The sequence below is a fragment of the Pantherophis guttatus genome, chromosome 3 (assembly GCF_059756535.1).
Source record: "Pantherophis guttatus breed Tessera chromosome 3, ASM5975653v1, whole genome shotgun sequence".
Lineage (NCBI taxonomy): Eukaryota > Metazoa > Chordata > Lepidosauria > Squamata > Colubridae > Pantherophis > Pantherophis guttatus.
In genome coordinates, this window is record NC_142065.1 from 149,378,216 (window position 1) to 149,393,927 (window position 15,712).

At 36.0% G+C, this 15,712-nt stretch overlaps 1 protein-coding gene across 1 annotated transcript in view; it reads left to right on the plus strand.

The window, feature by feature from the left end:
• Positions 1-653: 653 nt before the first annotated feature.
• Positions 654-15,712, plus strand: part of DTNBP1 (dystrobrevin binding protein 1) — a 39,194-nt gene continuing 24,135 nt past the window's right edge. The window contains exons 1-6 of the mRNA XM_034429210.3: positions 654-917; positions 3,733-3,783; positions 5,102-5,152; positions 6,154-6,214; positions 8,192-8,324; positions 10,070-10,202. Of these exons, the coding sequence (XP_034285101.2) occupies positions 862-917; positions 3,733-3,783; positions 5,102-5,152; positions 6,154-6,214; positions 8,192-8,324; positions 10,070-10,202 (485 nt within the window). The 5' untranslated portion in view covers positions 654-861. The remainder of the gene's footprint in view (positions 918-3,732; positions 3,784-5,101; positions 5,153-6,153; positions 6,215-8,191; positions 8,325-10,069; positions 10,203-15,712) is intronic.

The window sequence follows — 15,712 nt, forward strand, 5'->3', positions numbered from 1 at the left end:
CTTTTTGCACACGAGAAGGGAACACTAGTGATTGATGCCGGCCACAGATTTACAGTGTAGACTGGACACACAGCCACTATTATGAACATCTTCCCGCGCACGCCACTATCGCGATTTTCCCACAGATCTGGTGGGGGGTGGATCTCTTTTATTAGAAAGATCTCAGTTAGAGAGATCAGAGGCTCCTTTCTTTCTCTGATTTTTAGGGTTGCGGGGGATTTCTTGGGAGGGGGAAAGAGCCAATGCTCCATTGAAGGATAGATAAATATTGCAATTGTTACTGCGTTTTTTTTTTTTTAGCCAAAAGTCTCCAAACTTGGCAAATTTAAGACTTGGTTTAGCCAGATCGAGCTGAGTTTCCAGGAAAGGCTCTTTCGCCCACGGAAACTCGGAACCCGAATTAAGCAGCGCTCTGTTTTAAAAACAAACGCCTGTATGGAGGGCGCCCTTCGCGTCAGACTAATCGCGACAGAAGGCTGTTTATAATGGAGAAGAAAAGCAAGAGGCGGATACCGTTGGGAAATAAGCAACGGGGGGGGCGGGGGGGGCGGAGCATTGAGCTCGTAAAACCCTACATTCTTTGAAGCGGGAGGGAGGGAAGCGGGGAGGGGGGGGAAAGAACAGCAAGGCGGGATTGGCCAGCCCTGAGGGGTGGACCTTCGGTTGACAAGCGGAGCGCATTGAAGGACAATCGACGACGAAGCGGCGTTCTCATTGGATGCTCCTTCGAAGTCCCGCCCCGCCGCGCCCCCGCCCGCCCGCCCGCGTCCCGTGCTTCCTGGGTGCCGCAGTGGAGTTGAGGTGGTCAGCTTTGGGGATTTGGCGGCGGCGCCCGCGCGCGCCGTTTTTCCCGAGCGGGAGATGTTGGAGAGTTTGCGCGAGCGGCTCCTGAGCGTCCAGCAGGATCTGAGCTCCGGGTGAGGGGGCGACCGGGCGGGGAAAGGCGGTTGCGGCTCCCCTCATAATGCTCCCGAGAGACGCGGGGAGGGCGACGCTCGGTCGGTCGGTGGAGCTATAGAAGTGGTGGGTTGAAAGTCGAGGCGCCGGGAAGGCTTGAATCGCCGAAGCCTGTTTGTTTTTGGTCCCGGAAGGGGGTCACATTCCCGAAGAAGTCCCCAAACTGCGTCAGTCTCTCCGGCAAGCAAACGCCAAGGGGCGGTGGGTGTAACACCTGACGCTTTTACGCGCGAATAAGCCCCCTCCGGACCCGGTGGGCTGAATTTAAAGGAATCGGCTAAAAGAGGGATGGTCTTAACTCTGCTGCAGGCGTAGGCACGCCGTGGATAAATCCCGTTGTAATGCCCTGAGACTTAACTCTGAGTAAATAAAAAGGGACGGGGTTGTAAGACGTAGAGTATGCAGGGTAGTAGTAGCAACCTTTCTTGACCAGAACAGGTAATCCTTGATTTACGACCACAATTGAGCCCAACGTTAATGTTGCTAAGCGAGACAGTTAAATGAGTTTTGCCCCATTTTACCACCTTGCTTGCCACCGTCGTTAAGTGAAGCCCTGCGGTTGTTAGGCTAGTTACACGGTTGTTAATTGAATCCGGCTTCCCCATTGACTTTGCTTGTCAGAAGGTCGCAAAAGGGGATCACGTAACCCCTCCCCAGGACACTTTAACCGTCATAAATATGAGCCATTTGCCAAGATTCTGAATTTCGATCAAATGACCGTGGGGATGGTGCAACAGTTGTAAGTGTGAAAAGCGGTCGTAAGTCACTTTTTTCAGTGCCGTTGTAACTTTGAACAGTCACTAAACAAACTGTTGTAAGTCGAGGATTACTTGTACTGTACTTAAGTTCAACCATATGTACTCTAGGCTTTCCCTTCTTAATATAGTGTCATAAGGAGTCCACCTCCTGAATTTTGGAGGTGGACTCCCTCCAAAATGCATTTTAATTTTTTTGACATAATAATGAATACTTATTATGCTTACATAATAATGAACACTTCTTTCTTCTGTTTTTTTAAACTACTGATTTAATTTTGATTTGTTAATTAATAGTCTTAACATGCTTTAAGATATTGTAGTGTGAGAAATATTAGTATGGTACAGTACAGTGTACCTGAAAGCAATGTATGATTGTTTTAAAAGTAATTGTAGCTTTTTAAAGGATGCTCCAGCTAAAATCAATAGGTTTTAAGTAAATGTAAGATGCAAGCCTCTGGTACAGTTCTGTTTTCTTCCAATGCTCTTGTGGCTTTGTGGTCAGATTTTATAAAAGTGGCCACCCCCCCAGCAAGTATAACAAAATTTTTAGTTATACAGATTCTTATGAAATCTGTTTCCCAACTGCAGCTTTGTTTACACTGTTGCTTCATGCCACTTTTTAGAAACAAAAGTGGAAGGGGATTATATTGGTAACAATCTAGCATGTTGAGGGCTAGAATCGCAAGTGGCTCTGCATTGCCCCAACTATGCTAGCCTAAGGATTCCTAATAAGACAGACTGTACTGTGATACGTCAATGAGGTTTCTTAGTCATCCAGGTAGAATTGTCTGCAAGTTGAGTCATGATAACTGGACTTCTTCAGACTGAAGAAGAGAAGCTTCTAGGATAAGGAGCGAAACATCTCAGATCAACAAGGAAATAAATCTAGTTGCCATGACTTAATCCTTCAAACAATTTTATCTGGATGACTGAGAACCTTTATTGACATATTGCCATGCATTTTGGGGAAGAAACCCTGAGGTTGGTGCAGGAATAACCCTAAGAATTTGAGGAATTGGAACATTGCCCTGCCTACTCAGATTCCCTTAACCAACTTGTTCAGACTGAAGAAGCTACTTGGATGAGTAGCAAATCATCTCAAATCAACAAGACAATAAGTCCAGTTGTTGTTACTCAACTTTCAGACTGTACAGTGATCCAAACACAACTTGCATTGAACAATCTATATTTAAAAGAATGATCTATTCCAAAATGTCTTAGGCAAAATTATTTTCCTTATTTTTCAAACTGTAATACATTTTTTTTCATAGTGGAGCTGTGCAGTTTTCTTTTTAAATATATAACTTTAAGAAGTCTATGATTGTTGCTATAATTTTTATGTATTTTAGTAACATTTCCTGATATCTGGTAGGCATCTTACAGTGTCATATGTATCTTTTCAGTGACTAAACTGAAGATGAAAGTTTTAATATTACATGCTATCCAACTTCAAAAAAAGATTGGAATAGTACAGATTATATTACTTAACTGAAGTTATCTACTGCAAACCAAGGTCTGCTTCAAAATTGTAATCCCTGTTAGATATAAACATTGAAATTCAGATAAAAGTTTACATTTGAAATTTGTGAAAAGTGTTTCTAAATGGAAGTGGAGAGTATGTTAATAGAAACAATGGAAAATTAACAGTGAAAGTGAAGAAATATCCACAAAAGGTAACCTTTTAAAAAAAAACTGAAAATACTCTATTGCAGTGAGGATGTTTTCTTGATGTGGGGAAGATTAAAAGAACATATTTGTGGCACAGTCTGTTCACAACACCTCAGAATGACTTCTGCTTCATGTGCAGAACAAGATACAGGTTTGGAAAGAAGATGGAATAGCAACAGGAAAGCATCAGGATTGATGCAGTACCTGGACACAGGTTTGCAGTGTTATTTTTAGGTGATAGAAGGAACACAAAGGGATTGGTACATTCAGTAAATTGGTATTTTAAACATTGAAAATTTTAATTGGGACTCTTAATCAACTTTTTCTCCCTCAATATATGTTTTTCCAGGCTGAAGATCTTCAGTGACAAATCAAGAGAAGCTAAAATAAATAAACAGAGGTACTGCTAAATATTTTAACATTATACTTGTAAAATCTGTTTTCATTAAGAAAACTGTACTTTAATAATTATTTCATGGTATGAATTGTTCAAATATTCAGAACATATATTCAGTTTCTGTTTTGATATTGCTCGCAGGGCTTTAAAATTTGATGTTCATGTACAATAATAAACTATTATATAATACGTATTATATAAAGAACAATTGTGGGAATAGGGTATGTCTAGTTTGATGAAAAGAAGGACTAGGGTGACATGATAGCAGTGTTCCAATATCTCAGGGGCTGCCACAAAGAAGAGGGAGTCAAGCTATTCTCCAAAGCACCTGAGGGCAGGACAAGAAGCAATGGGTGGAAACTAATCAAAGAGAGAAGCAACCTAGAACTAAGGAGAAATTTTCTGACAGTTAGAACAATTAATCAGCGGAACAACTTGCCTCCAGAAGTTGTAAATGCTGCAACACTGGAAGTTTTAAAGAAGAGATTTAATTTAATTAATTTAATTTTAATTAATTCAATTTATATGCCGCCCCTCTCCAAAGACTCAGGGCAGATTGGATAACCATTTGTCTGAAGGGGTGTAGGGTTTCCTGCCTAAGCAGGGGGTTGGACTAGAAGACCTCCAAGGTCCCTTTCAGCTCGGTCATTTTATGTTCCAGTCATTATTATTATACCAAAAGTATGTGTACCACTTTAGAGAGCTGCCATAATCATAGTCATAAGTTAGATTGGTACAGGTGTCCTTGCTTAATGATTGCCCTGTTTAGTAACTTCAAAGTCATGATGGTGCTGAAAAAGTAACTATGGCTGGTCCTTGCACTTATGACTATTGCAGCATCAGGCATTTTGCATCTGGTGGATGTATATGCGTCCTGCTATCACATGATCACAAGTTACATAACTTACAGCCAGCTTATGACAAGCATAGTCAATTTAGAAGCTAGCAGTAAAACTGCAAGGTGTTGTCACATGATTTCTCACTTAATGGCTGCATTGCGTAGCAATGGACTTGCCGGTCACAATTGTGGTCATTGAGCAAGGACTACCTGTATCTGTGCTCTGTAGAAGTTTATATTCACAAGAGGAGACATAACTATGCCATTGCAAAGAATAAAAGTTGTCCAATATGACAGCTTAGAATTTTCTAGAGGCCAAACCAAACAAATAAAAATTGTATTTCCAGTTAGCTGAACACTGCTGATGTTGTAATTATCCTTTGATTTTTTTTATGTTTTGTTTTAAAAAACGATTTGTTGATCCTCCAGATCCTAAAGAACAAATTTAAAGTCATTAAGATGTGCCTATAATTTTTATTACAGGACTGCACAGAGTTTACCAGAATTTTCTGCTGGTTTAGTTTTGCTGAGTAGGTACGTTTCTTCTTTAAACTGTTGCTGTTTTATGACAATGTTATTGATTTCCTTATTTTTCTGGAGCCAGAGATATAATTACAATATATGTAGGGTATTTCCTTACTTGTATATTGTTTTATTAATTGAAAAGCAATAAATAACAGTATAAAATCAGTAATCTCACTGATAATAATGACTTTAACTTGTTAATAACTAAAAATACACTAAACACACTAGAGTTTTTATGAAATGCAGAACTTTAGCTTTTGTGCAGTTCCTGGGAATTTCAAAATTAAAAAGACAACTGTATACTTGAATCAACTGATTGTTAGACTAACTGTGCACTAATTTGTTTGTAAATTGAATATATGTGACTTGTCTCCAAGAAATGATATGTAATTGCACTCTTTTATCACAATCCTATTCATATTTTTGAGTTAAATCCCATTGAATTTACATCCCAAATGGGTGATGATTATAATCTAAATTTAGCTCCATGAATAATGTAACCACAAATTTCATATTGGTAATACAGAAAACAGTACTTAGATAAGGTTACTAATTTTCAGTTTTAAAAACACTTATTGTTGGTTTTAAGGAAAATTTATCCCTTTTTAAAGAAAGCTTATTTTCTACTTTTTCCCATTTTTATTTTATTTGTGGAAGTGTAAATTGGTTGTTTAAAACTATTTACATGACCTATATTTAGAGTTTTCCAAATCTGTAGGTTTATTATTTATTTATGCTGGGTAAGTGACCACAGGAGAAGCTCAACTTTCATTTAAAATATGTGATGTTGACTTTTGCTGATCTTTTTGCTGATCTTACTTTAAAATTCTGAAACATGCTAATCTAAAAAAGGTTCTGTAATGTTGTAGTGTTTTTATAAAAATAAAGCCAAGCTGTAACAATATCCGTAGATTATGTATAATAAAAAATAAGAACGTCAGATCAGCAACATTTGATATGTTTGTGTTTAAGTATAAATATTAATGCTATTTCTGTTTCCTTTTGGGAAGGTATGAAGATTCCTGGGCAGCACTTCACAAAGGAGCAAAAGAGTGTGCAAAAACTGGAGAGGTGATATATACACATAATATGGAAAAGTTTAATTAAAAATGAGTACTGCTATTTCAGTGTTTAGTATTTATGAATTAAACATAGCTGTTATTTAAATGAATATTCTCTATATTGTGCTTGCAGGAACCTTGCATAGCAGTTTTAGAGGCTCTGTAGTGTTAAAATATATGTGGCAACTTATTAGTATCTCAGGTATAATGCAAATTGATGACATGCAGATTTAAAGCCAGTTATTATACAATAAGTACAGTATTTGTATCACAAAATGATACCTTTGCATAAAGTACATGGTTGTTTATGATCCTTCTGAGTTCTGAACACACATCAGGAAAGCTGCACTGGAATCTTTGAAAATAACTAAGCTAAAAGTTTTGCAATACAAATGTAAATTATCAAATACTGGTAGTCCTTGACTTAAAACCATTCATTTAGTTAGAAGTTTAGTTAGAAGTTATAACCACACTGAAAAAAGTGACTTACAACCATCGCAGAATCCCCAGAGTCATACGATCAAAATTTGGCCATTGGCAATTGGCATATATATATATGACATTTGCAGTGTCCTGGGGTCATGTAATTACTATTTGTGCCTTTCCCAGCCAGCTTCCACAAGCAAAGTCAATGGGGGTGGGGGTGGGGGAGCTGGTTTTGCTTAATGACCACATGATTCACTTAGTATCTGCAGTAATTAGCATAGCCATGGTGAAAAATATTGTAAAATCGAACGTGACTTAACAACTGCCTTGTTTAGCGACAGAAATTCTGGTCCCAATTGTGGTCATAAGTTGAGGACTACCAGTACTCTGTTTAGTCATTCTCCATTTGTAATCATGAAGACATAGTTTCTAAACATTCTATAAAGGTAATCACATGTATCATGTATTGTAATTGTGTTAAAAATGTATACACGCACACACAAACAAACAAACAAACAAACGTGTGTGTACAGAATATTTTGGATTATGGAAATTATTTGAATTTTTAAAGTACAGTCTTATCTATCAGCATCACTATTCAGAATACTTTAGGAATACATCTGAGGTCTTGAACCACCAAAATCTATTATCTTTTCCTCTCAATGCAATTCAATATAACATTGATTACAGTACATTTGATACCTCATGATTTTATTTGAATTAGATATTAAACTAAAGACACCAACCGTGTTCACATAAACATATATAGCAAATTATACTTATTAGTCTTGTAGAAAATGCAATATTGATTCAGAAATTCAAATAGTTTTTTAAATGATTTGACTCATTTTCCAGAGTAAAATGTTAAATCTGATGTTTTTATAAAACTTGTCTGGATTTTGAAATAGTTTGTTTTCTGAATTAATTTAGAGGCACTGGATTAGTTAAAAATCTAAACTGAATTGACAGTTACATATTGTTTTGTATTGTTTATTTTGATTCACTGTGCTGAATTCAATCCAGACTAACATTAGATTTAGGGCTCTGTTCTTTTAACTATCTCAGTGATTTGTTGAATAAGGCATAGCATGCAGTGCTAAAACTCAGGAAACCCCATTATACTTACTGAGATATATGAAACTGCTATTATTTATACATAGTAGATTTATTTGCTCCAGTTCCTTAGCTTTGACTCTCCTTGTGTTAATGGCATCTTAGATGTTTGAAGAAAGTACTGTATGTAAGACAAGATTTGGCAAAAGAATGTATAAACTTGAAAATTTAGCAGGACAAATAATTAGTCATATATTTATACATTTTTCACAGACTTAAAATAGTTGCAAAAAGGACATTCTTTTTGAAATCAGTTTTGTACTAAGCTGAAATATATTGAATTTAATTGAAAACTATGAGGACATAGAATTAATTGCTCTGAATTATTTTACTTGCAGCTAAGTGGGAATGTAATTCTGCAGCTTTCGAAATCACTTAAGGCTTTAGCTTGAAAACTAAACAAGAAATTTGCTATCTATAATTATATTCTTGACTTTAATAATTTCAGCTGGTGGATAGTGAAGTTGTAATGCTTTCTGCCTATTGGGAGAAAAAGAGAAGTGGTCTCTTGGACCTTCAAGACCAGCTCCAACAAATTCCAGTATTTCTGGCAGGCTTGGAATCTACAACAGCTAGCCTGGGTATGTATGCATTCAGTTTGTTTCTTATTTATAGAGTTAGATACTCTATAAATACTCAGATCATTAAAAAGAAGATATCATTGCATCATTGCTACTTGTTAAAAATGAGAGGTACATTTATTTTGACTGAATCCAAACCCCAATTAAATCATTATATTCACAGGAGGGGACATGTTATTTTAGGAGGGTACAATATTGCCGACTTTGAAAAATCCTGTTATAAGCAAATAATTCTGTGTAACTTAGGTGTATTTTTAAAAGTACTCAGCAGGGGGTCCTCAAGGACTAGTTTTTTTCAAATTGTTGGCTTGAGTTTAGCTTTTTTTATTATTGGTGCTAATCCTTTTTGTTGAGAACAGAACAGCTAGGCAATATCATTAGCAGGACAGCTCAAATGAATATAAATTGGAGTATAGACTTGCAAATGATGTTATAAAAACAGTAAACAGAAAAGAAAGATGAAATCCAGAAAAATGTGGCTGGATGGTGGAAAGCTATAATGCTTGTAATTTCAAACAGATGAAGGAGGAAGCGATAGACTGTTTGTAAAGTCAATTTTTGCTAATACGATAATGCACCCAATTGAAAGCCACAAAAGAAAATGCCTGATCTCCAGCACTGACAACAGAAAAGACATGGTGCCCTCTTTTGTCATCTACAAATGACTTTGCGTAAGACACCAGCGTTTTGATGCCTGCTGCATCAAAATTCACCAAAATTAGTAAATGGGGGCTCATTTGTAATTTTTTTCATGGATGATGATTTTCTTATATTAATTTGTATTTTAAAAACATTCTAAAGGTCTCTGTTAAGGTTGTGAAAGTAAACTAAAGGAATTTGTGAAAGCTTGCCCTTGAAAAAAGAGCTGAACTTTATAAGTCAAAATTCTGAATTTATTTTTGAGACAGAAAATGAATTCTGAGTTTGCCATCTTACCTTTCACTATAATGCAGAATATTGAGCACAGTGATGAAGGGGAACGAAAGGCTGGCTTTCCATTTTCTGGTGTTCTTATGCAGTATTACAGGTGCAGAAAGCATTGTAATCATTAGCAGATGTAATTCTTCAGAGAATTACCATGATTGCAGTGCTTTTTATGGCTTAGAGGTACCAAATTGATATTTTCAGTTTTGGATTAGTTTGAGAAATAAACTGAATTATTTTTGATTTGGGGAGAAATAAGTAGTTGATTGCTCAGGAGCTTCATTTCTTGAATAATTATTCTAGAAAACCCTTGAAAAACATTGTGTATTATAGCAATAGCACTTAGACTTCTATACAGCTTCACATTGCTTTACAGCCCTCTCTAAGCGGTTGCCCCCAACAACAGTCTGGGTCCTCATTTTACCAACCTCGGAAGGATGGAAGGCTGAGTCAATCTTGAGCCTGGTGAGATTCGATCTGCCAAATTGCAGGCAGCCGGCAGTCAGCAGAAGTAGTCTGTAGTACTGCATTCTAACCACTGTGCCACCATGGCTCTTTTGTAACCAACTGTCTCGATTAGTCTTCTCCAAATTCTCTGATGGGAAGATAAGTTAAGATTGAAAGGAAAGCAGGTGTCTTATGACACTTCCTCTTTCCCTTTAATATGTCATTTGCTGTATCAAGGTGCATTATCATGGTGTCTGTGAAATGGAAAGGATATAATGCATGAGGTTGTTTAGCCTGAAATTATATCAAAAGTGATCATGATCTATTTGAGAGGTGATACTTACATACCTTGTTTGAATGTTTCATTAACAAAGTCCAATTGGAAGCACATTTTAAAGAAATGGAGCATCATTTATTGCATCTTGAAGATCTTTGTGGACAGTGCGAATTGCAAAGATACAAGCATATGCAAATATTACAGCGTGAAAATTACAAGAAGACAAAAAGGTAGGCTTGAATATATTTGATTTACTCACAGAATCCTTTCAATCTTATGTGTAAGCAAACATATTAAACTATCATATTTTTTGGAGTATAAGACACACCTTAGTTTTTGGGGAGGAAAATGGGGGGGGGGAATTCTGCCTATCTGGTATTCATCTGGCTAGTGTTCTTAGTCTGGTCAGCTTCAGCACATTAGTTTGCTGGGTTTTATCTCCTGCTTGGGGATAAAAAACAGCTGCTAAAGCGCAACTGATCTTTGGAGAGAGAAGCAATGAGAAAAGGTAAAGCACGGAGATCATTTTACTCGCTAGCGCCTCGTTAGGGCTGAAAAAAAAAACCACAGCTGAGGCAGGCAAAGCGCTTCACTGGCTAGCGGCTTGTTAGGGCTGAAAAAAAGCTTCACAGCTGAGAGTCAGAGGGAGCAGGCAAAGCAGGGAAGATCACTTCACTGAAAAAGCTTCTAAAGCATAGCTGGGAGTCGGAGGTAGATCGCTTCACTCGCTAGCGCCTGGTTAGGGCTGGAAAAAAGCTTTGAAAAAGCTACATTTGGAGTATAAGACGCACCCAAATTTTCAGCCTCTTAGGAGGGGAAAAAAGTGTGTCTTATACTCTAAAAAATACGGTAACTTTATCTTAAGGATTGGAAATACTTTCATACATGTAGCATACTTCGTGGAAAATTATTAAAATACCTCCTGCTTAGAGTAGGAGTAGCTGGCTGCTGAATGAATGTGTTTCAACTTTTACTATGTAGACATTAGAAAAAAAATGTTTTGGTTTAAGGACTCCATCCTTTATTCATCGTGGTCTTCTGATTTGTCACATTTTTATAGTTTCTTAGTAGAGAGGAAAAAAATCCTATTGCAATAGCAGAGACCAGCTATTTTTGGATGACCTGAAATGCTAAATTTGTTGTTCAAGTTGTCTCTTTTCTCAAGAAAATCAGAGTATCTCACTTCCTGTTGGCAAATAATTGTAAGATGAATAGCTGTTAGGAATAAACTTGAAACAATTGCTCACAAGGGAATCTATGATCATTTAATTAGAAGGCCAATTGAAACTAGAGTTTTGATTTTTAATAGGTATCTTCAAGAACATTTGGATATAAATTAGATGAATCAGAGGCCTGACAAAGTTGAAATATTTATCAGATAAGAATATTAAAGAAAGAGTACAGGTAGTCTTTGATTTACAGCCATATGTTTAGTGACCATTCAAAGTTACAACAGCACTCAAAAAAGTGATTTATGAAGTTTTTCACACATACAACCATTGCAGCATTCCCATGGTCACATGATCAAAATTCGGATGCCTGGCAACTGGTTCATATTTCTGATGGTTGCAGTGTCCCAGTGTCACCTTTTGCATCTTTGATAAACAAAGTCAGTGGGGAAGCCAATTTCAGTTAACTGTGCTATAAACTTAATAGTTGCAGTGATTCATCTAACAATGGTGGCAAGAAAGGTCATAAAATGGGGCAAAACTCACTTAACAAATGTCTCTCTTATCAACATAAATTTTGATCTCAATTGCGGTCATAAGTCTTGGGCTACCTGTATTAAAAAGAGCAAGGGATTTTTATTAGCTCAGTTGGTTCATTACAAAATAATACATGACCTAGTTTTCCTTGGATATATTAATATTATATTAATCCCTGACCATGTGATACAGTCAAGAATCATTGATAGGTGACATATCCTGCTTCCCAAAAGTGAAGTTTAGCTTATTCATTGGATATTGAAAGAAAATAATATTTGTAGCTCAGAACTAAATTGTGGTGCTCTTGGTGCTCTCTGAGCTTGGTTGTTTTCTGACAGACGTTTCATTACCAAACTAGGCAACATCATCAGTGCACAACCAATCAGAAAGCACTGAGGATTCCCCAATGAAGGCAGAATTGCCAAGAATCATTGGCTTTGACTGCTAGTTACCCTACTCTGAAGAGCAAACTAGAAGCCTGCCTCTGGTATCACTAATCATTCAGAGAGCTTATGTATAAGAGGTTTTTTAAAAAATTGCTCATTCGTTTTGCACTTTGAGAACAATTTGACAAAGAAATATCTGTAATGAAGTAAAGCAAACCACAACAGTTAAGTTTTTTATTAGTAAAATATGAAATACGTCCTTTCTTACAGCAACCAAGGTTACCACGGTTAGCCCAAAGCTAGGAAACTAATTTTACTTTTCTTTTATTTCAAGAAATTATCATAATTAAATCTTTTAAAATTATGGAAGATTTCTGGCCCTGGTGATTTTCCAGTAGGTTTCTATAAAAACAATATTGGGATTTTTTTTCTATTTTATTGAAAAGTTAATTTTGTTATTTTATTGAAAAATTATTTTTGTCAAAAGTTACTGAAAGTTATTTTTCTTTCAAATAAATCCCTACTCTTTAGTTTTATTGTGACATATATCATAATTATTCCCAAAATGGACAAACCTAGTGTTTTAATTATAGATCTATTTCTTTGAAAATATCAATATTAAGATTTTACTTTGGATTGTAAATTATAGTTTATTTTTCTAACAATAGAAAAATTGTTTTGTTGAACATCCAGTGCAGGCTATAAAGATAAAAAGCTCTCAGAGTCAAGCAAATTTAATACATTTTATTTTTATTTATTTATTTATCAAATTTTTATACTGTTCATCACACTTACATGAACAAGGGCATCAAACGTCTGATAGTAGAAGATGGTACTAGATTTTTAACAAATGTTCTTGCTGTAATTCCTTATAGAAACTACCATAGCAGCAATGTTTTCTTGGAAGGTTTAAGACAGGTTTTGATTTGGGAGTCTTCCAGTTTCTATATTTTGGATTGATGTGATTTATTCAACCTTTAAGTCATGTGTAATTATTAACGGTGTAGTGTTTCCTTGGGTACAAGCCAATTATCCACTCTTTCTCCCTTTCTTAGTAAGTTGTTCATCAATATTTGAATTAACTTTTTGAAAAAGGGGAAAGAATATAACTTAATGAGCAATATGGTCATCATTTTTCAAGTTCTGTTTACAACATAATTTTCCAGCCTTTTTTCCCCTTCTTTTTTCTTTATTTCTATGAGGAATTGGAATACGAGCTCGAGCTGAATTAATTGCATCATTAGATGCTCACTTATAATACCATATATATATATGTATAATACCATATATAGTTCCCATATATTGTGTCCTCCGGGGATTCATGAATGGAACTGTGATTCCAGGGCAGGTGTAGTGGCTGTTGTCTTGGTAGCCATGAGACGCCCTGTTGCAGACGTCGTTGGATGTGAAACCCCTTTTTGTGAGGTTGGGCCATAAGGATCAGTAGGGATTGCTGCTCGGTTGCCTTCTTCCTTACAGTTTAGCAGCATCTCTGTCTGGGAGAGTTCCCAGGCTTATGATTTTGAGAGACTCCAGGTAGCCTTCTCTGGGTCCCTTGTCAAAGATAGCATAGGAGCCATGGACAATGTCCCAACTTATTCATAGCCCTACTAACACATTATATCTGGTATTTGCTTCCGGGCAGTGATGAATTATTTAAATTTCAGGAACATTAACATTAGTGCCTTGGTATGGATTGCCCACTCACTCTTGGCCTAGAATTCTCCAGCGCTGTTGCTCTCCCCCAGCAGATAGTTATTAATCTTTTCAGTCATCCTGCCCCAAGTACCTGATAGACTCACTGCAGATTCAGAGGGAGCTTGGGATTTTTCTCAAAGTCCGCTATACAATTCAGCAGAGGTCCTCATCATGGCCTAGAATGAGCAGTTTACAAGGGCCATGGATCGAATCATGCCTATGCAGAATATAGGAAAATAAATTGCAAGCGACTTTTTTTGCAATCCACTAATACATTCCCTCAGCATTTTTGTTGTCAATATCCAAATATCCTTTGTAGCTAGATCCTTTTCAATATACTTTCAACCTTCAGTAAGATTGATTGTTGAGTCACATTTTCATGGCTGTTCTTATTTCTCTCCATTTTCTCATTTTGTTAAATTAGTGTCTCTGTTACTGAACACTTCTCTGCTTTTCTCTTCTGTGTTGCAAGCCTTTGCGATTCTTCATTCTTTTTATTTTATTTCTGTTTTTTATTCTTTTGGGTAATTGAACCTATAACTTTCAAAGTCACCTCAATGCTGATGAAATTAAGCTGAAACTAGTTACTAATTAAGTAATTAATGAAATTTATTAATGATGAAATTGGTGCTGCCTTTTTTGATTCATTAACACATTTCTGCCTGCTTGTTCGATTTGGCCTCCTGGATATCTCCCACAGCTTAGCTAAATGTATTAAAGACTAAATTACTTTTTATTTCTGAATATACCTCTTGATATTCTCTATGGTTTCGAGTAAATTCCATGATCAATGTCTGTTTGTCTCAAGTGGAAAACTATTCTGTTATTATACTAAGAACATATACAGTACCTATGTATATTTCTAGTATAGAGAGTAGTTTATAAAAAGGCCAACTTTTTAGGATATATTTTTGTAAGGTTTGAATTTTTGTGTGTGAGAGAATGCTTTATTTATTATGAAAGTATAATAGACCAAGTGAAACAAACATTCTTTGTGTGTCGTTGCATGGCACAATTCCTATCTATGAATATATATTGAAATTTAATGTATTTTTCCAAATGAATTAGGGTAGTTCTTTTATCCATACATGAATTGTGAAAAGCAATGTGTATTTGAACATTAGAAAATTCTTTTTGTAAACTTCTGTTAATGATTTTTTTTCTTAATTGCTTTTTTCAGAACATTTTAAAAATAAAAATAAAAGCATATGCTTGCTTCTAACTAAAAGAATATTTTTTAAAATATGGCCAGCATTATTATTAAAAAAAATAAATCTCAGTGTAAATCATTTTAAGTTTTTTAAAGGGAAGCGAGTCACCTATTCCCAGAAATAAAACAAATAATTACAAAACCCTAAAACAGTAGAAAGAGAGAAAGTTAAAGCTTATACTATCATTCAATAACCACAGAAATAGTCATTATCTAGTGATAATATAGTCACAAAAGAGTTCCAACTCATCTGAGCCTGAGTGGTGCAGCAGACTAATGCTATTGTTAAAGATAGTATTTAGCTTCCAGCTGCCTGCAATTACTGTGAGTTCAATTCTCACCAGGCTCAAGGTTGACTCAGCCTTCCATCCTTTCTAAGGTAGGTAAAATGAGGACCCGGTTTGTGGGGGCAATAAGCTGACTTTGTATAAAATATACAAAAGTATGAAGGCTATTGCTTAACGCATTGTAAGCCGCCCTGAGACTCCGGAGAAGGGCGGCATATAAATCAAAATAAAATAAAATAAAAAATCTATATTTCTTATTTTCAGATAGTTATTACACAGTCTGGATTCACTGTGGGACTTTTCACCTTTGTTGCTATCTTTTGACTTCAGATAAATGATTTCGAGAATTGATAACATATTTTTGATCTTTCAGTTGCATTAACCTGACTAAAGAGTCATATTAATTAGCTATTCTGCAACTGGATGAGTTATATTCTTTGGTATATACACATC